Source organism: Callithrix jacchus, chromosome 16 (genome assembly GCF_049354715.1).
Source record: "Callithrix jacchus isolate 240 chromosome 16, calJac240_pri, whole genome shotgun sequence".
Taxonomy (NCBI): Eukaryota; Metazoa; Chordata; class Mammalia; order Primates; family Cebidae; genus Callithrix; species Callithrix jacchus.
This window is the reverse complement of record NC_133517.1, coordinates 12,369,542-12,392,203: the sequence shown is the minus strand read 5'-3', so window position 1 is coordinate 12,392,203 and position 22,662 is coordinate 12,369,542. Positions and strand designations below refer to the sequence as shown.

The 22,662-nt window shown below is 47.3% G+C and overlaps 1 protein-coding gene across 4 annotated transcripts in view; it reads right to left on the bottom strand.

Moving 5' to 3' along the window:
* The window catches only part of LYN (LYN proto-oncogene, Src family tyrosine kinase), a 131,148-nt gene that overhangs the window by 20,540 nt on the left and 87,946 nt on the right, over nucleotides 1-22,662 (bottom strand). For all 4 annotated transcript variants that reach the window (XM_002758913.6, XM_008982662.5, XM_078352501.1 and 1 more), the window contains exon 10: nucleotides 20,191-20,267. In XM_002758913.6, coding sequence (XP_002758959.1) covers nucleotides 20,191-20,267 — 77 coding nt within the window. The remainder of the gene's footprint in view (nucleotides 1-20,190; nucleotides 20,268-22,662) is intronic.

Below are 22,662 nucleotides of genomic sequence, written 5' to 3'. Positions count from 1 at the left end.
AGGGCCACAGCAGGTGAGAAAAGATGCCGCTTCCTCCAGGTGGAGGCGACCCAGCTGTCAGGGCTGGTGACGGAGTGGAATCAGGGATGGACCTCAGACCCTGAGCAGCATCTCAGAGGCCACTATGGACACCGCTGCTTAACTCGACACAGTAGTGCCACCAGCGTGTCTCTATTTGTTGGTATATTCCCATCTGTAGTGTGATTTTACATGCACAGACATCTTACATATGCACACACTTACACTGGGTAGGGTGGGGACGGAATACAACATTTAGAGGGCGATTTACTTTGCAAATAACTTTTTCCCCAGGGCATGAGGTTCAAACTATGTAAACCAAAATTAAAATTCTAAGCCCCCTAACCAACTGGGTGGACCCTCCTCTTGGCCCAAGGGATTTCAAAGAAACCTGAAAAACGAGTTCAGGCCATGATGAGAGGGGAAATTGGACAGGACTCACTATGCCCTTCTCCCTTTGGAGAGTGCAGACACCAATGACCAGCATTAACATTAAAATAAAGATCCTGAGACTGACTGAACAGAGTCTTCCTGGCAATAAGATACCAAATTCCAAGCAGACGCTAGTGTGACAGACTCTAGCATGACATTACATGACACATAACAGGTTATACACAGTATTTTACTTTAAAATATATTTCTTTGACATATGTTGAAAAGGCCCTACAAAGCTACTTCTTATGGGAGAGATTTACGTTCTCTAGAGAATCTCCCTCCCTTTCCAGGTCCTTTCCTGATCCAGGAGAGATTTAACTGATACCTTGTAAGGTCCAATAAGAGCCATCCACATCTGTACTCTTGAGGCCTGCTACCTGAAGGCTCCATCTATGTAATAAGAACCTTGGCGGCCGGGCACAGTGGCTCAAGCCTGTAATCCCAGCACTTTGGGAGGCCGAGGAGGGTGGATCACGAGGTCAAGAGATCGAGACCATCCCGGTCAACATGGTGAAACTCCGTCTCTACTAAAAATACAAAAAATTAGCTGGGCGTGGTGGCGCGTGCCTGTAATCCCAGCTACTCGGGAGGCTGAGGCAGGAGAATTGCCTGAACCCAGGAGGTGGAGGTTGTGGTGAGCCGAGATCGCGCCATTGTACTCCAGCCTGGGTAACAAGAGCGAAACTCCGTCTCAAAAAAAATAAAAAGAAAGCAAAGAACCTTGGCTTCGATAACCACCATTCCCCATACCTTAACTCAAGCTTATTATAACTCTTCGGGCACAGCTTAATTCTTTCCACCAATGGCCAATCAGGATTTTTTTTTTTTGAGGCGGAGTCTCACTCTATGGCCCAGGCTGGAGTGCAGGGGCATGACCTCAGTTCACTGCAAGCCCCACTCAAGCGATTCTCCTGATTCAGCCTCCCAAGTAGCTGGGATTACAGGTGCCCACCACCATGTCTGGCTAATTTTTGTATTTTTAGGGTAGCGACAGCATTTTGCCATGTTGGCCAGGCTGGTCTCAAACTCCTGACCTCAGGTCATTCACCCACCTCAGCCTCCCAAATTGCTGGGATTACAGGTGTGAGCCACTGCGCCCGGCCAGTCAGGAAATTTTTGAATCCACCTCCCCTCCCAGCTTCAAGACATCTCACTTTCCTGGGCTGAAGCAATGTACCCCTTATGTGTACTGATTTATGTCTTTGCCTATAACTTCTGTCTCCCTAAAATGTGTAAGATCAAGCTGTATCCTGGCCACCTTGGACACATGTTTCCAGGACCTCCGGGCTGTGTCAAGGGCCATGGACCTCAACCTCGGCAAAATAAACCTCTAAATTGCTCGAGACTTGTCTCAGATACTTTTCGCTTCTGTTAAATCAGACCAAAGTTTTGGAAAAGATTGAGTGGAGTGCACTCATTTAAACTCCCCCTCCTCTAACAGTGTTAAAGTAGAAAGTAAGTTGCTATTTCCTGAATGGGGAGTGCCATGTGAGCAGGCTCAGCAGGCCCCATCCACAGGCACCTGCCTGGACAACCCCGAGGAAAGGCAACTCAACTGGTCTCTCCCTCCTGAGGGACTGCAGCTTTGCTTCATCAGACACACCCACTGAGAAGCGAGTAGCCTGTGACCACACCAGAGATGGGAAATTCCTAACCACCAAGGCCCGAGGTAATGTATCAGATGGACTTCTTTTATGTGGATTTATTGGAGAGGGAAATCTCAACAATGTTTACAAACCCAAGCAGAGCTCAGAAAATGCCCCTGCCTCATGGCTTCTTAGTGATGACCAGCCAGGTCACTCATCTGTTCCCACTTTTCTCAAAGGCCCAATGAGAAGTCTGTGAACCCCTGCACCCCACGCAGTGAAACTGGATTCCAGCAAGCTCCCTCCCACCCAAGACGCAGGCTCTGAGCCATCGCCAGCCTTGTTGGGCATATGCCCTGTGCTCAGCACACATACCCGGCTGCTACCACCAGAGAACATGAGCAAGGCTTTGCACAAATAATGAAGTGCTGTGTGGATGACCTCACTCTGGAGCTCTTGCTTTAGTGCTCCTCTGTTCATCCTAATTACTACCGATTTTCTGAGAAATTGGCAAAGACAAGCAAGGCTATCGTGCTCGGTGAGTTTTTTACTTTAATGAGAAGAACCCACATTTCTGTCAGATGACTGAGGGATCAAAGGAGCCTCACTGAGGGGCAAAATGTGATCTCTCAAGCAAAGCTAAATCTACCCCAGGAAATTCCAGCCTAAATGAGAAACTGGAACTGAAAATGCAACCTGGCTTAGAATTGGCTGCTTGGAAAACATTTGTCATCTAGACAAGCAGTGAGAAAAATTAAATGTGAAACCTATGAAAAAGCAGGAAAAATGGATATCTGATTTTCCTGATGCTTTACCTATTCTAGTAGGCACTGATTGTCTCACTGTCTAGGGATATATCGTCATCCTACGCTTGAGAAAACGAATTCACATAATTAAGGATGCTCAAAAGCCCGAGGAAGCCTATAAAATAACAATATTAATAAGTTGGAACTGAAAAATAAGTAGCAATTGAGTAAAACCTAGTCTCTCCAAAGGATTTTTTTAATAACTGGAAGCCCCTGGAGTCAATCCCAAATGGACCTAAAAAGACCATTTAATGCTAACAACAGAAACACAGAATGTAAAAACACACTCACATACGACAGGGAGTTTGCAAAGAGAAAGTTTAAGAACACATCTCCTCTGTACTACAAATATGATGTCCCTCCACAGTTGTCACAGAAACACATTTCTACTGTTTAATATTCATTGATTCCCCAACACTCGCTCCCTCCAACCTTCAGTCCATAATTTGGATGGAGGAAAGGGTTGGTACAGAGAGCTCATGCATTCTTGTTTATACTCTACTTTTTTGGGATCAACATCTTTTGGAAATTTTATTTGAACTTCCTTTGGTTATCATAATCATAATAGTCTCCTTTTCCAAGTAAAACTGCTAAGAAATGGTGAAATCCATACTTCGATGATGATAGCTACCATGTATTAGCTCCTACTTGCCCAGGCACTGCGGTAGGTATGTGCATCGTTAAAACAAGCCCATGAAGTAGGTTATCTACTCACTGCTATGAGGAGGAAGCTGAGTTTTGGAGAAGTTACCATTTCTTTAAAAGGCCAGGATTCCAACCTGAGTCTGGCTGGTCCAGGCTTCAAAGCCTGTGTTCTTAAACATTCATCCACACTGGCTACTTCATTTAAAAATAAAGGATTTGAGCAGGGCACAGTGGCTCATGCCTATAATCCCAGGACTTTGGGAGGCGAAGGTGGGTGGATCACTCGAGGCTAGGAGTTTGAGATCAGCCTGACCAACGTGGTGAAACCCTGTCTCTACTAAAAAATACAAAATTTAGCCAGGTGCAGTGCCACGTGCCCATAATCCTAGCTATTCGGGAAGTTGAAGCAGGAGAATTCGCTTCAGGAGGTGAAGGTTGCAAGAAAAGATTCCACCACTGCACTCCAGCCTTAGTGATAAAGTCAGATTCTGTCTCAAAATAAATAAATAAACAGGAAAGATTACTGTTACTATTATTATTTGAGATATAGTCTCACTCTGGAGGGCAGTGGCACAATCTTGGCTCACTGTAACCTCCGTCTCTGGGGCTCAAGCAATTCTCGTGCCTCTGCCTCCTGGGTAGCTGTGACTACAGGTATGCGCTACCACGCCCAGCTAATTTTTTGTATTTTAGTAGAGATGGGGTTTCACCATGTTGCCCAGGGTGGTCTTGAATTCCTGAGCTCAGGCTATCTGCCTGCCTTGGCCTCTGAAAGTGCGGGGATTATAGGTGTGAGCCACTGCGCTTGGCCAAAGATTCTTTTTATTCTATTCTAAAAATAGAATGCTCACCAAGTTGGCAGTGGAAAAAAAGAGGCAAAAAGAAATAAGAAAGCCAGATAATTTTTAAAATGGTCGACTTAGGCTGAATGTGGTGGCTCTCACCTGTAATCTCAATGCTTTGCGAGGACAAGCAGGAAAGATCGCTTGAGCTCAGACCAGCCTGGACACAAAATAAGACCCCATCTCTACAAAAAGTTTAAAAAATTAGCCAGGTGTGGTGGCATATCTTGTAGTCTCGGCTACCTGGGAAGCTAAAGTGGGAAGATTGCTTGAGCCTAGAAGTTTGGGGCTGCAATGAGCCATGATCATATCACTGCTCCTAGCCTGGGACAACAGAAAGGGACCGTGTCTCTGAAATAATGATAATCATAATAAACAGTTAAGTTAAAGCTTGCTGTCTGTTAGACTACCTTCCTAGCTCAAAGATGAGCAGCGTTTGGCATATCCAAGCTTAGGGCTGGTGGAGATGTCTGGGACTGCTCAAAATCGAGTCAATCCAGCAGCATGCAAGGACCCGCAATGCCATGGGGAGACATCATTTTCAAATGACAGTTTCACCAAATACCCATGTTTAAATCAGTAAGTGTCCATGAAACAGAATTACTTTCTTTAGAAAACAGGAAGTTTGTCAATGAATATCCATTTACCTTCTCTTGCAAAAACTCACTGGCCTATTTCATTGGGATGGATATTTCAAAACTCACTGGACCACCCCTTAAGATGGATATTAGCAAAACCCGGGAAATAATAAGCGTTAGTGAGAATGTGGAGAAACTAGAAATCTCGCGCACTGTTGGCAGGAATGTAAAGGGATATAGCTGCTATTTGTAATGTCACTAGGATGCTATGCCATGTGTACTCCCTTAGTATACATATAAGGTAGGGTTTTTATAGTTTTGGGGATTCTGGTGGGTTTTTGAGACAGGGTCTCACTCTGAGGCCCAGGATGGACAGCAGTGGCAGGATCACAGCTCACTGTAGCCTCAACCTCCAGCAATAAAGCAATCCTCCCACCTCAGCCTCCTGAGTAACTGGGACCACAGGTGCTCACCACACACCAAGGTAATTTTATTTATTTTTTTGTAGAGATGAGGTCTCACTATGCTGCCCAGGCTAGACTCGAACTCCTGGGTTCAAGTGATCCTCCTGCCTCAGCCTCCCAAAATGTTGGGATTACAGGTGTGAGCTACTGTGCCTGTAATCCCAATCTTACTGTGCCTGTACACAGTAAGAGTACTGTGTACTCTTAGTTATATTAAAAGACTGAAGGTCAAGGTATCTCCATTGGGAAGTGACATTCCCCACTTCCAGCCAACCACACACAGTCCTGCCTGTACACCAGGAGCCCCACCCAGTTACAAGTCCACGAAACAGTCCTTGCCTGCAGAGTTTACTCTCTAATGGGGGAAGACAGAAAATAATAATCCGCAAGTGAATATACACCATGTCAGATAGCTGAGAAGAAGAACATATATAGCGGGCAGCTGTGCTATATTTCAACTAAGAGAAAATATCTTAAAGAACTTGACGCTTGTTATTCTGAAAAGAACTCCCGTAGAAGGCCAGCACCTGAGCTCTGAAAACAATCCCTGACTTATTTGTCCTGTGACAAACTTAAAGGAAGTCTGAACAAGATCTAATAAGTTCCGAATATACCTGAAACAGATTTGCTATCATCTTTATTTATATTTCAACCCCTTTGAAGTATGTTTTCAAAATACCGTGTGTTTACGAGGGAAGCCTGTGATGTCTGCCCTCTGTGGCTGCTCCTGCATTTTCCTTTTCCTAAGGATGTGGGGGCAGGAGCGGGAGGGCGGGGCTGCAAGGGCTGAAGCTGAGCAAGAAGCAAGGTCAAGCATTTTGCTCACCAGGTAGGACTTGTCCATGTCCAGTGATTTGGACAAACAATTCCTGGGCTTCATCCAGTTAGAGCAATGAGAGAAATACAGATCCTCCTCAGCACAGCAGCTTTCTAGTGGGGAAAAGCAGCATTCGCCTGCAAGATGTGTGACCTAGAAAAGGGATCGCTCGCTCGGTTCAGCAACTTCTTGATGGCAGTGTTTCCTGACTATCTAGGCCCACGGGACCCCTGCGGCTTGTTCAGGGTCCTATCCCTTAATGACTGCTAACAGGGAGAGGGACCCAGCTAGACACCTGCAGATTTTAAACAAGTATCCAGGGTGAGTTTAATGATACGTGTATGAAACCTGGAAACACAGATTTCCAAACAAATAAGACAATAAAAAAATGTATGAAAAGGAGTAACTTCTGAAAGCAAATCTGTATCAGCACGGACACACACTGCAGGCAAATGGCCATTATGAGGACTTCCACCTGCATTTGGAGTGAGGCCAGGAGGAACTGGAAGGCTGAGAGTGAGGGGGTTGTCTGATTTATGCCTCAAAACACTGCTCTCACTGCTGCGTGACCACTGGGCTGGGGGAAGCCGCAGCTGAGCACAAGAGTAGACGGGCAGCGCCTAGATGGCTCATTTTGTTTGAGTCTCACTGTCACTCAGGCCGAGTGCAGTGGCGGGATCTCAGCTTACTGCAACCTCCGCTTCCCAGGTTCAAGCGATTCTTCTGCCTCAACCTCCTGAGTAGGTAGGACTACAGGCATGCACCATCATGCTCAGCTGATTTTTTTTGTATTAGTAGAGACGAGTTTCACCATATTGGCCGGGCTGGTCTTGAACTCCTGACCTCGTGATCCGCCCACCTCAGTCTCCCAAAGTGCTGGGATTACAGGTGTGAGCCACCGTGCCCGGCTAGATGGCTCATTTTGAGTGGGTATTCGAGTGAGGTCAGAGTGACCACGTGGAGGAGTTAGGAGGCGCATCTACTTTGACAGTAGAACCCCGGACTTGCTGAGGAACTGGACACGCAGTGTAAGAGGAAGAGAGTCAGAATGATTTTGAGTGTTGGGACCTGACAACTCCAAGGACAGAGCTGCCATCAACAAAAGGGAGAAGATGGCAGCTGGCACAGGTTTTGGAAAGGGGGGTAACAGGCACTGAATTGGGGTGTGTTGAGCTTGACGTGCCCACCACACATCTTCGGGCAGATGCTGAGCCAGGAGGGGCTCGCAGGAGCAGTGTGGGCTGGAGCTAGAAGCTTCGGAGTGGCTGGAGTCTAGACAGCTGTGCTGGATTAACTAGTGTCCCCCCAAAACTCACGACCACCCGGAAACTCAGAGTGTGGCCTTATTTGGAAATAGAGATTAAATCCAGATTTAATCAAGGATCTTGAAGTGAAATCCCACCCTGCATTTAGAGTGGACCCCAAATCCAACCACTGGTATCTTTATGAGAGAATGGAGAGGGAGGTCTGAGACAGACACACTGAGAAGGCCACCGGAAGACAGGTGGGGACAGGAGCGGTGCGGCCAGTAAGACATGGAATGGAACGCTGGGAGCACAGGAGCTGGAAGAGGCCTGGAAGGCTTTCCAAGAACCTAGGAGCACAGGCCTGCCTACACCTTCATTCCAGACTTCTGGCCTTCAGGACTGCAGAAAATTAATTTCTGTTGTTTAAAAGTCCCCTGGCAGCCCCAGGAAATGAATACAATGCTTTCAATGGAATCACTTAGATCTAGTGCAGAGAAAGAAGAGGTTGAAAGACTGAGCTCTGGGTATAAACCTCTGCGAGGTTTATCGATTGGGCAGATGGGGAGCTGTCTGCTGACGGGAAGGAAAAGCAGAGAACAGCGTCCCAGAAGCCAATGGAGGAAAACGCGCCTGGGGGTGCCGTGTGAGAGACCAGCAGCAGCAGACCCTGCTGGCGGGCACCTAGGAAGACGCTGAGACATGGGTGCCCTTTGGATGTAGCGTCCTGAGGGTCACTGCTGACTTGCGCTGCTGGGGTCGGGTGGTGGTGAGAAGGCGTGTGGAGGAGAACTGGGGAAACTGAGCACAGTCCTGCAAGCACTTTTGTTGTCAAGGGGCAAGGAGGCACCTGGAGGCCAAGGCAGCTGGAGAGGGATGTGGGAGAAAGAGAAGGCTTTACTCTGATTCCCATGGAAGGTGCAGAACTGAGCGAAAATGCTAGTGCGGAACGTCTAGAGCAATGTTTTGAAACAGCAAGAGAGCATAGGACAGGGTGCATGTGGGGGCGCTTGGCCGGGGGCTTCTCCGGTCTCAGGGAAAAAGACAGCAGGGAATCCACGGAGAGAGAGGCAAGCAGGGGGAGGTCTGGGGGAAGCGAAGGGGACGGTGGGACACTGTTTCCAGCAGGCGGTGAGAGGGAGTGGACTGGGCACACGTCGGGGTTTGGGAGGCTCCTCAGGCTGGTTCTCAGGAACTGGAAATGCAGAAAGCTGCTGGGTGTAGGTCACAGTCCACAGTGTGGACGTCAGGGCAAAACAGGTAAAGGGTCGGACTTCCACAGTGCTGGGATTTTACCAGGTGCATATGACATGGGGGAGGGGCAATGAGTGCCTCCAAGCTAGGGGAGGAGAGAAGCAGGAGTAGGGTAGGGACAGGCCGGTTCCAGGGATGGGAAGAGCTGAGCAGGTGTGCAAAACTCTCCAGTCTATAAGATTTACAGAGACTGAGAACAGCACGGGGGTGGCCAGGGGTTAGAAGAGGCTGTGGGGAGCTGGCATCGAGTGGGCGCAGAGTTTCTGTCTGGGAAGATGAAAGAGTTCTGCAGATGGATGTTAGTGATGGTTTCACAGAGATGTGACAACTTCTTCGACACGGTTACAATGGTGCACTTCGTGTTTATTTTACCCCCACGGTTTTAAAAAGGGAAAAATGGAAAACCATCCAGTTGTCCCTGCCTACTCTGTGGAACTTGGACAGAGGGTAGCCAGAGACAGGAGGGAGGCCCGTTAAAAGCAGGGCTGCCTAGGAAGACACACGGGCACCCTTCTGCTAAAAGCTATTGTTTATCCAAAATCCAAATTTGCCGGTGTACGTCGAATTTCTTCTGTTTGCCAAAGTGGACAACACCAGTAAAGAAGCAACTTTGGGCCGGGCGCGGTGGCTCACGCCTGTAATCCCAGCACTTTGGGAGGCTGAGGCGGGTGGATCACGACGTCAAGAGATCGAGACCATCCTGGTCAACATGGTGAAATCCCGTCTCTACTAAAAATACAAAAAACTAGCTGGGCATGGTGGCACGTGCCTGTAGTCCCAGCTACTTGGGAGACTGAGGCAGGAAAATTGCCTGATCCCAGGAGGCGGAGGTTGTGGTGAGCCGAGATCGTGCCATTGCACTGCAGCCTGGGTAACAAGAGCGAAACTCCGTCTCAAAAAAAAAAAAAAAGAAGGAACTTTGGGGCACAATAGTGTGTGCCTGTAATCCCAGCTACTCGGAAGGCAGGAGAATTGCTTGAGCCCAGGAGCTGTGGGTTGCAGTGTGCTACACTAAGTTCGGAATCAGTATGGTGACTCCTGGGAGCAGAGGATCTCTAGGTTGGTTGAGAAGGGGTGACCGACCCAGGTCGGTTAGGAATAGGGCTTCGGAGTAGTGGGATCGCGCCTGTGAATGCCAGTGCACGCCAGCCTGGACAACATAGTGAGACCCCATCTCAAAAAAGAAAAAATAAAAGCTGCAACAGCAATGGTACAGATGAGAGACGATGGTGACCTGGAGGAGGGAGATCTATTTTGGAAGAAGAAATGAGAGGATTTGCTTAGGAGTGGGGAGGGCTGGGCAGTGAGTGACCACTGGCTGAGACAGCCGTGGCTCAGGGGGACCCTGCGTGGCCACCTCCCAGGGCCTGTGGCCTGCCTAAGTGGAATGCTGCCTGTGTGCATGGGCTCTGAGGGTGGCCACCGGGGCAGGGCCTCTGGAGGGCAGTCAGCTGCAGGCCTCCTCTCCAGGGTCTTGCTGTGGGGAGAGGATGAGGCCAGGATGCAGCAACTGTGGCAGCAGCTCTGTTGGGGTCTTCTGCACTAGGGTAGGCGGCCCTCTGGCAGCCCCGGAGCCACTGTGGCATCCCTCTGAGCCTTGCGCAGGGTGTCAGGCTGCTGCTGAGGCAGAGAGGAGCTGCCTGTAATCCCAGGCCTTTGGGAGGCTGAGGCGGGTGGGTCATGATGTCAGGAGATCGAGACCATCCTGGCCAACATGATGAAACCCCATCTTTAAATAAAAAATACAAAAAATAAAAAAAGAAACCATACCAAAGAGCCCAGACACACAATTTCCTGGGGTGTCACTGCATCGGGGTGAGATCTGCAGAGCTGTGCTAGGTGGAGGCCCAAGATCCAAACCTCAGTGAAACCTAGGGAAACGCATTCCAGGCACCGAACCTCGGAATACACATTCTAACCAAACCCATCTCGACTGGGGGCAAGGGCTACTTTCGGTGACTCAGTTTTAAAACGCTTCTCATCATGTTTCACAAAGCCCCAGGAGCTGCATAGCTACAGACACAAATACTTCCAGCACGCGCTCCCAGGGTGGGTGAAGAACACTGCATTTCTACAGAAGTCTACAAAACCATATTTTTAAAAAGACCAATAACTTAAGTCCCTCTCTTAGTAATTTTATTTCCTTTTATTCCATCAAAGAAGAAAATCAATATGAACTTACTTTTAAAAATAAAAATGAGACTGGGCGCAGTGGCTCATGCCTGTAATCCGTCAGCACTTTGGGAGGCTAAGGCAGGCAGATCACCTGAGGTCAGAAGTTCAAGACCAGCCTGACCAACTTGGAGAAACCCCATCTCTACTAGAAATTCAAAATTAGCCGGGCGTGGTAGCACACGCCTGTAATCCCAGCTACTCAGGACACTGAGGCAGGAGAATCGCTTGAACCGGGGAGGTGGAGGTGGTGGTAAGTCGCGATTGCACCATTGCATTCCAGCCTGGGCAACGAGAGTGAAACTCCGTTTCAAAAAGGCATGAGTGCAGGGTTTCATTTAAGTGCAAAGAGAAATCATGGTTTTTTCAAGAGTGTGCCGTGGTGAGTAGTCAGGGAGGCATACAGAGAAAAGTGGCAGCAGAGGAGAAAGAAAAAGAGGAAGAGGAGTCAGCCAGGGCTAGGGAGGAGGCTGTGCAGGCAGAGAACAGGGTTCTAGGAATCAGGAAGATGGAGAGAGGCCAAGGCCTTGGCTTTCACCAAAACTATGCCATCGAAAAGGGTCCAGCCAGGTTCTCAAAGACTTCCCTGTCTCAAAGTCCAGTGGCAGTTTCCCTGTTCTCTGACTGCGTGTCAGAACTCCGTGTCACCTGTGCTGCAACCCCACCTCCCCCTTACAGGTCTGCCTGGGGCTGTCCTCTGCCTCTTCCCACACTCTCTACGGGACCTCATCCAACCTCTATTTATATGACCATCTGCAGCACCAGCTTCCCTGAAGCCTCTAGCCCCAGACCTCTATATTAAAATGCCTGCCCACGCTAGCTGCCCATCTCTAGCTGATGTCTTGTGGCACATCAAACCCAGTTCAGCCAAACTAATTTCATCAGCCACCTCAGGCCCACGCCCTCAATGCCAGTCCTCAGCTGCCCCAGGCACATTCCTTCTCTATTTCTGTGTGCCTGTGATGGGGAACACTGACCTCCCTCAGGCCCATCCTCCCTCCCTCATCCCTGGACTCTAGCTTTCATCCCTTCTAGTCATTTTGGTATATGGTGGCCAGGGCAATTTTTAAAGCACAGGTCTCATCCTATCACCTTCCTGCGGAAATGCTCAGTCAATCCCCATTATCCTCAGGCAACCCACATCAGTTTCATGACGCAGACCTTCAGGGGCAGCATCAGGAAGCCACTTGGTTGAGAAATTTAATTATCTCCAACCTTGAGCTAAACTCCTGAAGGTGCTTTTTGGTTTTAGTGAGGGGCGGGGAGACGCCCTGAGAATCTAGCTCTGAACTGAAAAGCTTAGAGTAAGTACTGTGCGTTTCAGGGTGGACCCCTTAGAGACTAGCTCTGTTTGCATTTTATTTTTTAGAGGTAGGGTCTTGCTCTGTCACCTAGGCTGGAGTGCAGTGGGCGTGATCATAGCTCACTTGAGCCTCAACTTCCTGGGTTCAAGCAATCCTGTCCTCCCAGCTTCCCGAGTAGCTGGGATTACAGGCACGACCATCACACCTGGCTAATTTTTTTTTTTTTTTTTGTAGAGATGGGAGTCTCACTGTGTTGCCCAGACTGGTCTCAAACTCCTGGCCTCAAGCAGTCCTCCCACTTCAGCCTCCCAAAGTGCTGGGATTACCGGCGTGAGCCACTATGCCGGGCAGACACGAACGCTGGGCTAGAACGCAAACTCTCCCCTTCCTTTTCCATCCCACCCTTCCTGGTCTCAGTTTTAAAAAAAAAAAACAAGACAAAACAACAACAAAAACGGTAATAAAACGAAATCTTAGGAGCATGAAAAGCTGAGAACCCTGTGATTCTCCATAGTCAAAACAAACCAGTTTCCGTAAAGAACACCTTGGTGTGCTGGAGAGGAGCAGAGGTAACACGAACACCAACTACAGGAAATATAAAAGCAGCCACTAGTGACCAAAAGCCGTGCTTTGACTAAAAGGGGAAACCAGTAAGTCCTGCTGAAACTATTTGCTGAGTATAAGCATTTTTATTTTTTGCAAATACATTTTTAAACCAGTTATCTACAAAACAGCTTACCTCTCCACAACTCAGAGTGAACATGTCTAGTTCCCCCGCCCCCCATTGTTTTTTGTTTTTCTGAGACAGAGTCTCACTCTTGTCGCCCAGGCTGGAGTGCAGTGGCTCGATCTCGGCTCACTGCAACCTCTGCCTCCGAGGTTCAAGCGATTCTCCCGCCTCAGCCTCCCGGGTAGCTGGGATTACAGGTGTCTACCACCATGCCTGGCTAATTTTTGTATTTTTAGTAGAGATGGGGTTTCACCATGTTGGCCAGGCTGGTCTTGAACTCCTGATCTCAGGTATTCCACCCACTTCGGTCTCCCAAAGTACTGGGATTATAGGCATGAGCCACTGCACCTGGCCTAGTTTCCTTAATGTCCATGTCTCTCAGAGTGCCCCTCAAGTTGTTCTCTCCTTATGCCCCCATTTGCACCCCCGTGTGCTCCTTTTCTGTGCTCTTATGCACCAGGTTCCCACAACTGAAGACCCATCCCTGCATCCAATCCCTTCCCAAGCTAGCAGAGCCAATCCTGACTCTCAGGGTCACCACTTCCAGGAAGCCCACCTTCTGCCTGCTGGCCCACCCTACTATGCTCCATCCTCCTCCATGTACTCTGAAAGCAGCATGTGGTGCCAGCCCTGAAAGCCCTGCCATATCTCAGGGCTTTACCCTGTCTTTGCCTGTAACTTACCTGCCCCCTACTACATGCCATATGCCCTTTGCTCACTCCTCTCCACATAGTGCCTGGCTGTGCTCAGGACATATGTGTGAGTAAAAGGGAGGGGGACACACCAAGAGGGTGAGGAGGGTGCAGGGAGAGGAGCAGGCCCAGTGCTGGAGATAAAGGTCAGCTGGAATTTACCCTTCACTACTCCTTTCAAAATGCTTTCTTTTCTTTTTTCTTTTTTCTTTTTTAAGATGGAGTCTCACTCTGTCACCCAGGCTGGAGCGCAGTGGCGCAATCTCAGGGCAGGACAACCTCCACCTCCAGGATTCAAGCGATTCTCCTAGCTCAGCCTTCAGAGTAGCTGGGATTACAGATATGCACCACCACGCCTGGCTAATGTCAAACTGCTTTCATCTCCGCTTTTCAGCTGTGGCCAACTGGGGATAGACTCTGCCTATTCCTAAGCCAGGTCAATTCAATCCTAGCCTTTCAGGCTTCCACGATGAGTACCCAAAGTGAACATTATTTTGTGACTTATGGTAGCACTCACCAGAAATTGCCACCCCTGATCAAAATAACATTCAGATAAGAGACACAGCTCGCCTGCAGGCCAAAAGCGACACGACCTCTGCTGTACACTTACCCAGAGCTTCTCTTGGGCATTAGAAAGCTTTCCAATCAAATTTAGAACACAAATAAACTCTCCCTTATTTGCTATTTTAACAGGCAGTCATGATTCCTCTTGCTTAAATATGCAAAACAGTCGCACCCCCACCTTACCAAAAACAAAGTTCCTGTTTTATACTATTTTTAAATGACGGTTTCCTATTCCTTTGGCTTTTTCAGAAGGAAACTGCATATGATCCTGTTTTGCAATTCTGACAGTAACTCCTGTTTCATTTATCCATTTTCTAAGTGTTCGTGGTCAAAGTTTAAACTGAAAACATAACCCTCATGATTCAAAAAGATAAACAGAGCATTTAGGTGCCCAACATGTGGGGACTGCATCAAAGTGATCTATTTGTGCTCCTTTGTTTCTAACAACGTTAGAATCTTATATCAATGTCATCTGCATAGCCTCAGAATTATTAGTTGTGACTTTTGGGTGACGATTCACATAGATGGTCTAAACAGAAGGAGATTGCCCTAGTCATGGAATGTGAGAGCTGAGGCTGTGGGAAATGTAACCCGTGCCTCTCACCTCACAGATGAGGACACTGGGGCCCACAGAGTGATTTTCCCCACACAGAAGCAGCTTTTCTGGTTCTTCGCTCAGTGATTTCTCCATCATTAATGTCATCTAGGGTCCATTTGCAAAATCACAGCAACATTTCTCAAATTCTGCAGAAAGCGCTAACCACCTGCTGTGCTGACATCTGTATACTGAGAACGCGGGGGTTTCCAAGCAGCAGCTCCAAGCGATGCCCACTCAGGGACCATCACATCCTGACCACGTGTGGCCCCCATATCCAGAGCCAAGCCTGGCTCATATCCTCTATGAAATTCATGAATGCCTTCTTTGGTGCTGGCTTCTTTTCTCCCTGAGGAGACTCTTACACATAAAAGAGTGATTGGGAATGTGTAGGCCTCACTAAGAGTCACGTATGAGCATTTCAAAGTGGAGAGGAGATTACATGTGGAGTGGGAGCACATCTGACCTCCCGGTTAAAGCACAAACCACGTCAGTCACCTGCAGCTTCCATTTGCCACCACGTCTGACTTGACGTCTCAATGCAACTCTTCCTCCAGTTTAAGTGAACTAAACATGACGATGCTATCAATCAAAGGTTACCACTAATAAAGACTTTGAGGATAAAGGAGTTGATTCACTGGGATAATAGCCTTGAGGCAGAATATGAGCATCTCACACATCACTTACATTCCTGACAAAGAGACAGAAGAAGGAGACCCACTTTGGATGATAATGGCAAATATTCTAGAAACTTCCCAAGAACTTCCCCCTCTAGACCCTTCAAGCCTGATTTACCAATAGACTGGTGAGTTTCAACCAAGAGATATTCCAAGGTATTCCCAATCTATACACTGTTTTCTCACTCAGTAGCTACAGCTATGAGGGTGTGCTCAGAAAGCTCTGCTGTTAAAAGGCCCTCCTACTCAAAAAGGTCAAGAACTTCATAGGTAGACTGAGTTTTCCTGCCTTTCTCATTTTACCAATTTCCACCCTAAAATGTGGCTTTAAATTTAATACTGGGGGCAAAATATACCTTGAGTATAACTTCCATCTTGGCAATGAAGACTTTTAAGGGGAAAAAAGCTAAAGAAAGCATTGATTCTGATGGTCAAAATCCATAACGGGGGAAAATGCTTATCACAGTAGTGTTGGGTGCAAAATGACCGTAGCAGCAACTGTAACCATGAGACAATAGCAGCTGCAGAGGAAAGAATCTGTTATCTCAGATCAGAAGTCCCTGGATGGAGTCCCAGCAATTCCGCCTATCAGCTCGGTAACCTTCGACAAGTCCAAGTTCATCTCTTGACCTCCTCTTTAGTAAGAGGTATTAAAGAAGAAAAAACATGCTTTCAAGGTTGCTGGGCTCAAATTAGATAATGAGGTAAAAGTGCTTTATCAACCAGAAGAAGCTAAAATAAATGCCACTTGTTGCCACTATAATAGCAACAATTCTGAGTTTGCCATTTTTTTGTTTTGTTTTGTTGTAGAGGCTGGTCCTGAACTTCTGGCCTCAAGCAATCTTTCCATTTCAGCCTCCCAAGTGGCTGAGACCATAGGCGCATGCAGCTTGGCTTGGCTTGGTTTTGCACTTTTTCCTGACATTTAACTCACAATCGTTTCATTTTTAGTAATTTCTGCACTTCAGAGATGCTGCCACCAAAGAGTAATAAATGCTTTGTTCACTTGGTCTGAATTACAAGATGATTTATTTGTTCTCCAAACTGCCACTGTACATTTTTCACTTCTTTTTCCTCTCAGTTTGACAACTCTCTGATTCCATCTCGGCTTCCGATGAAGGAAATCCCCACCGGTTTGAACCCTTTTCTTTCCAAGCTCATTTTTCTTCTCTGACATGGGGCGTAAAAGCTGGAAGGGAAGTATGCAAAGCCTCTCCACTCTGAAAGTATCAAACTTCCTTTGCAAAGAGGTGTTTTCCTATTTCGGCACAGAAAGCACTACATTGCCTAATTTAACACGAAGAGAAAAGCAGTGGGTAAAGCTGCTCTAGTCAGGATTTCTTGGTCTACGTTGAATGGGCTGTGGATGGTTGGAGAGTGTGGATTACACTTGGGTTCAGGCAAGTCTTTTAGGACTCATCCTGAGACAGGAAGTGATGAAATCAGCTCTCACATGAACTGGGAGGCCGTCATGTGCGCCCAGCCACTTCCTGTCTCAATGGGCAACAGGGGAATGTAGAGGGGAGAGTAGGGCATGGGGAAGTGGGTCTTGGTGAGAGGGAACAAGAGGCCAGATACAGGCAGTGGGAAAAGTCCCAACTCTGCCCCTCACAGTTTCCCTTATTCTTCTAGGGGTGACCAATCTCCTAATGACCAATCTCTCATTATGAAAATCTGCCGAATTAAACACCCTCTTCGAACACTCCATTCCCCAACTGTGACGCTATTGATACGGGTTATGAAAGACAGCAAACCTCATCATTATCGCACAGCCTACTAACTGTTTACACAGCAAATGGACTTCTATAATTCCTCTCCTGCTTTATCCCTAAATTTCCACCATAAATAGTAAAGTGGGGGGAAGGCATAGAAAAGGTTGGATTCTCAAAGTATCTGGGCACCAGGTATCTCTGTCACTCTGGGCCAACTTTAATAATATTTACTACTGTCATGTTATTCAGTACGGAAAAGTGAGAGTTAATTAGTGGCACATGAAAGAAAAGGAAAGGTAAGATAATTGAGAGACGGCCTTCTCTGCACAGACAGGTCATTTCAGAGAGGTGCGTGAAGGAGGAGGAGGAGCGCTGGGTGGCAGTGGTCATCAGTGAGGGCATTCCAGGGGGACCAGGAAGCAGGCGTAGTGAGCAGAAAGAGGAAGTGGAAGGCAGAAGCTGAAACGTACAAGCCCTACTATTTGCTGCCAAGGGTAAGGCCCCTTCTCAAACTACCTGTATTATATTAAGAAAAGCCACAAGTGCATGAAGCAGATAGTGATTAAGGATGGGGAGCAGGTGGTCTCATCAGCTCCACCTTGAGGGAATGACGAGGAAAGAGTCTGAGTGAGGACTGCACCTTGAGCAAAGATGAACTCCAAAGGAGCCAGTGCTTAGCTGTAAAGAAAATGAATTTTGTGCTGAACGAACATGCTCAGGGTCCGGCCAGCTGCTGCTGACCCGTGACTCTCCCAGTGACGCTGAGTAGTCCATGCACTCGAGCCAGATGTCCCGCGGGTTCTACCAAGGGGCCCCTGCTAGGAAAGAGACCCTGACCCTGTGAACATGAGCTCACGTGGCACAGGCTGGATTTGGTAAACTGGCTTGGACGGAGGCCAGTGGTGCTGGCCTTGACTGCCCTAGCCCCTTCTGTCACTGAGGAGGCTCAGCCCCATTGGAATTGCCAGGAGGGTCAACTGAAGCCCGCTGGAATCCACGGTGCAACAATCACAATCAATGTCAGCCTGTGGTAACCTTCCTCACAAACTGCGAAGGTCTAGAAAGTAACTTCTCCCCCTATTCATTTCTAGGTTAGAAAAATTACTCTTCGAGGTAATGGTAGTAATTCACTAACTTAATGACTCGGCATAGAGGCCTCGCCTTGGACCTTAAAAGCTTTGACTGTGTCAAGATAATGTCTTACAAGACAAGCCAGGCGACACCCGATACAAAATACCCCTGTGACAAAATAAAGTCATTCTCTGGGTACAGTACACAGCCCAATGTGTGTAATTTCTACCCTAAAGAACTGTGGGCACAGATCAGACCCGCAGCAGATGGAATGGCCCTCCAGGCCACGTGTCCCGATGTTCCACAGCCCTGTCCAAGTGACAAAGCTTTGCTACACTCCTCAAGTCTCTTGGCCCTCGGGGACACCCAAATCACCATCTGAGTATAGGGCCTCATTGATCCGTGTAAGTATAACCCAAGTTTATCAGACTTTTGCTTTCTGCATTTCCTAGTCTGTTTTCTACAGGGATCTAGAGCTGCACCCACCCGGCCTCTTGCTGCAGAGTGCTGGTTTTCAAACTATAGTTCTGGAAACCTTGGAACTGCATGGAGCCTCCCAGGGGCCAGTACAGACTTTGAGGACAGGGTTAAAAAGGCAGGGCTGCTGGGTCCTTTCCTCCCCCGCTGTTCCACCACAGCAATTATGCTTCTTTCTTATTAGATGCTGGCATTCCAGGGGACACTTGGCATTTCCAACTCCGAGTCCTGGAGGCAGAGAGGGCACTTGAGCAGTGCGACTCACCCATCACACGCCTTTACTGGAAGGATGGGCACTGTGCTCCCTTGGGTTTCCCACCTTCCACCAGCAGGCTCTGGGATGCTTGTGTCCACGCCAAGCACATGACACAACACCTGTGTTTGATGTGACCCTCAACAATATCTCCTTAAAGTAGGAATTATCATTCCTGTTTTACAGGCAAATAAAGAAATCCAAATTGGCAAAGGACTTCCTTGGAAGCAATATGGCTATCGAGTGGCAGAGCCAGGACACAGACTCCAGTCTCCAGATGCTGAATGCCAGCTTAGCCCATGATGCTCTATTACAGAGTCTGTGTCCAGCCCTACCTATGTGAGGTCTTTGACCTCTGTAATCAAGCATTCCTTGGATCTCGCATTCCCAAGAAGGCTATAGGAATTTCCTAACTAAAAGAGGGTCTGAGAAAAGAAGTGGGAGCAAAAAAGAAAGATCATAGGGCCAGCCTTCTGTGGGACCTCTATAAATCTCCTTGGCTACAAACACTGGGCTTCATGGAACCACTCGTTACCAATACTGAGAAGCAAGCAAGCAAATTACTGAACATGACAAATGGACCCAACGAAACTAGTAAAAGTCAGCAGCTGGCATCGTTCGAGTGTGCATTTCCTTAATATTTTGGGCACATTGTAGGGCTTTTGGATAACTGCCTGTGCTCTTAAATACACTTCAGGAAACATGTGATTCCAAAGTAAATAAACAGGCAACTCCTGGGCTAGTACTAAAAATAGTACAAATGAATATTTCACAGAATCCCGACGGCACATCCAACAAGGACTGAGAAGGGGAAGAGTAGGAAACAGACACATTCCTCTGTTTTCAAGAATATGGAGGACTTAGAAGTATCAGCACATTCGATTCGTAACTTAAATAAAACACACACGTCGTTTAAAAGCTGCTGTGCTTACATAGTATGGAATTGCCTCTCTCAAATGCTGAGAAAGTGATTGATTCAGCAGCACTGTTTCTATGACCTGTGAAATTAACATAAGTAGAAAGAGGCTGACTTGGCTAATAGAAGATTACATCCAGGTCAAAACTGGACACGTGCACACAATCCGTGAGAATCTCCTGTTACTCTTTCCTAAAATTGTACTGTGGAGGGTCTTTTCTCATAACTGCTACTGGAAAACATTCAGTGCAAATTCCTTCTCCCTGGGACAATAACTCCTTTATGAATTTGACACAGGAAAGCCTTTGCAAATGCACATGCACATTTGCCATTTTTACCTGAGCAGAAAAGTCAATGAGCTTTGGAAGCAGCACTTTGCCACCTTCGTCGCTCTTCAGGAAATCCAGCAAACTGCCTACGGAGAAAGAAAGAAAAGTTAGTGTAGTTCAAACACAGAATAGAAAACACCTAAACAAAATTCACATCATCGTTACTATTAGAGGGAAACCCCCCAACAAAATAATTGACTTTACAATTCTGTGTGGCTATAAATCCTTTTCCTGATTTTGGTCAAACTCAGGACCCAATGGGAAGCATGGCATGTGCTCCAGGTGGGAAAGCGTGAGGGTGGATACCACTTCTCTCTCTACAGCTGTCTGACAACCGTGCATTTCAGAGTATCTGCCACCATGATTCACTCATTGCAGCCTCCCAATCTTTAGCCAGCTCACTGGAAGACCTGCCCTCTGCAGATGGTTGACCAGGCTTGCTCCCATCTGTATCCAGCAAAAAGCACAGAACTTGGCACTTGTAGGTGCTCAATGAATGGCCTGGTTTTTATTTGCTGAGACAGGTTCTCAGTCTGTCACCCAGGCTAGAGTGCAGTGGCATGATTACAGCTCACTGCAGCATCAACCTCCCTGGCTCAAGCAGTCCTCCCACGTAACTGAGGGTGCCATGCCATCACACCCAGCTAATTCTTTTTAATTTTTTGTAGAGATAGGATTTCACCATGTTGTCCAGGTTGGTCTCAAACTCCCGGACTCAAGCAATCCTCCCACCTTGGCCTCTCAAAATGTGGGGATTCTAGGTGTAAGCCACCACGCCCAGCCTCAGTGAGCATTTGATGAGTGAACTGTGCTTTGGAAAAAAGTGAGACCTGTCTAAGAAGGAGTGTGCTGCTGAACGGACTCTCCGTCGTCCTATGGCTTCATCTCTACAACGAGACCTGTTTTTCCCTAGAACTTTAAGTGCCAGCCTCACAGGTAATCTTGGTCGAGTTGCTTACCTCATCTAGGTCTCTGTAAAGTGGGCATGTACTAGAGGCTATGTTAGCGTTTTGGGGAGGATGTAATCAAAGGTTGCATCCAAAGCATATACCATGATGGAGGGCAGGTAGTGTGCTCAGTAAACGTTACGCTACCTAATCCATGACACAGGACCATAGTACTTAGCCCTCAGGCTGCCGAAAAGACTAAGTGAGATCACACACGGAGAGCACCAAGAGCTCAATACCTATTAGGCATCGTCGGCGAGGCGTGGTGGCTCACACCTGTAATCCTTGCATTCTGAGAGGCCAAGGCAGGCGGATCCCCTGAGGTCAGGAGTTCAAGACGAGCCTGGCCAATGTGATGAAACTTTTTCTCTACTAAAACATACAGAAATTAGCCGGGTGTGGTGGCAGGCACCTGTAATCCCAGCTACTCGGGAGGCTGAGGCAGGTGAATTGCTGGAACCTGGGAGGTGGAGGTTACAATGAACCGAGATAGTGCCATTGCACTCCAGCCTGGGCATTAGAGTAAGACTCTATCTCAAAAACAAAACAAAACAAAAAAAAGGCATTGCTACATAGGAAAACTCATATTTACACTTATCATTAAGAACTCTAAGTTAATTAATTCAACAACGCTTACTGAACTCCTGTAAGGCATCTGGCCCTGAGCCTGGTATCTGGGCTATAGCAACTCAAGCCACAAGGGCTAATTGCTTTGTGTGTTTCTTTGTTTTATATTTTTTTAGAGATGGAGTTTCGCCATGTTGGCCAGGATGGTTTGGAACCCCTGACCTCAAGTGATCCACCCACTTCGGCCTCCCAAAGAGCTGGGATTACAGGCGTGAGCCACTGCACCTGGCCCTTGTTTGGAAGGACTGTGAGTCACTGATATTTTGAAATACTCACAGATGTTAAATAAGAAAATGTAATATTCATCTTTCGAATCTATTCAGCTATGGTATCATAGTATCATCTCCATGTGTATGAGATGATTGTTAATCCTGGATCATTGCTTATGTTTCTTCACTACTTCCGAGGACTTTTAAAAATAATTTGGCAGTTTATTAGTATGTTTCCTGAACTGGAGGTTAAAAAGGAAGAAGGATGTTGATTCAAAGCCTTCTTCTATGTGCAGGTGATCACAGTGAAAGAAAAAATGATTGCTTGAAGTCTATTCTCCTGCAATTCTATGATTACATGGGAATTTAACCTCCACAAATGTTAAAAAACATTAATATTTAAAAGTGACACCCTGAACATTCAGATAATGCTGAAGAGGATGATGAATATTAGATAAAGAGCAAAAACAGGCTGAGCTGGTGGCTCGCACCTGTAATCCTAGCACTTTGGGAGGCTGAGGCAGGCAGATTTCCTGAGCTCAGGAGTTCGAGACCAGCCTGATCAACATGGTGAAACCCTGTCTCTACTTAAAAAAAAAAAAAGAATACAAAAATTAGCTGGGCATGGTGGCGCGTGCCTGTAATACCAGCTACTAGGGACGCTGAGGCAGGAGAATGACTTGAATCTGGGAGATGGA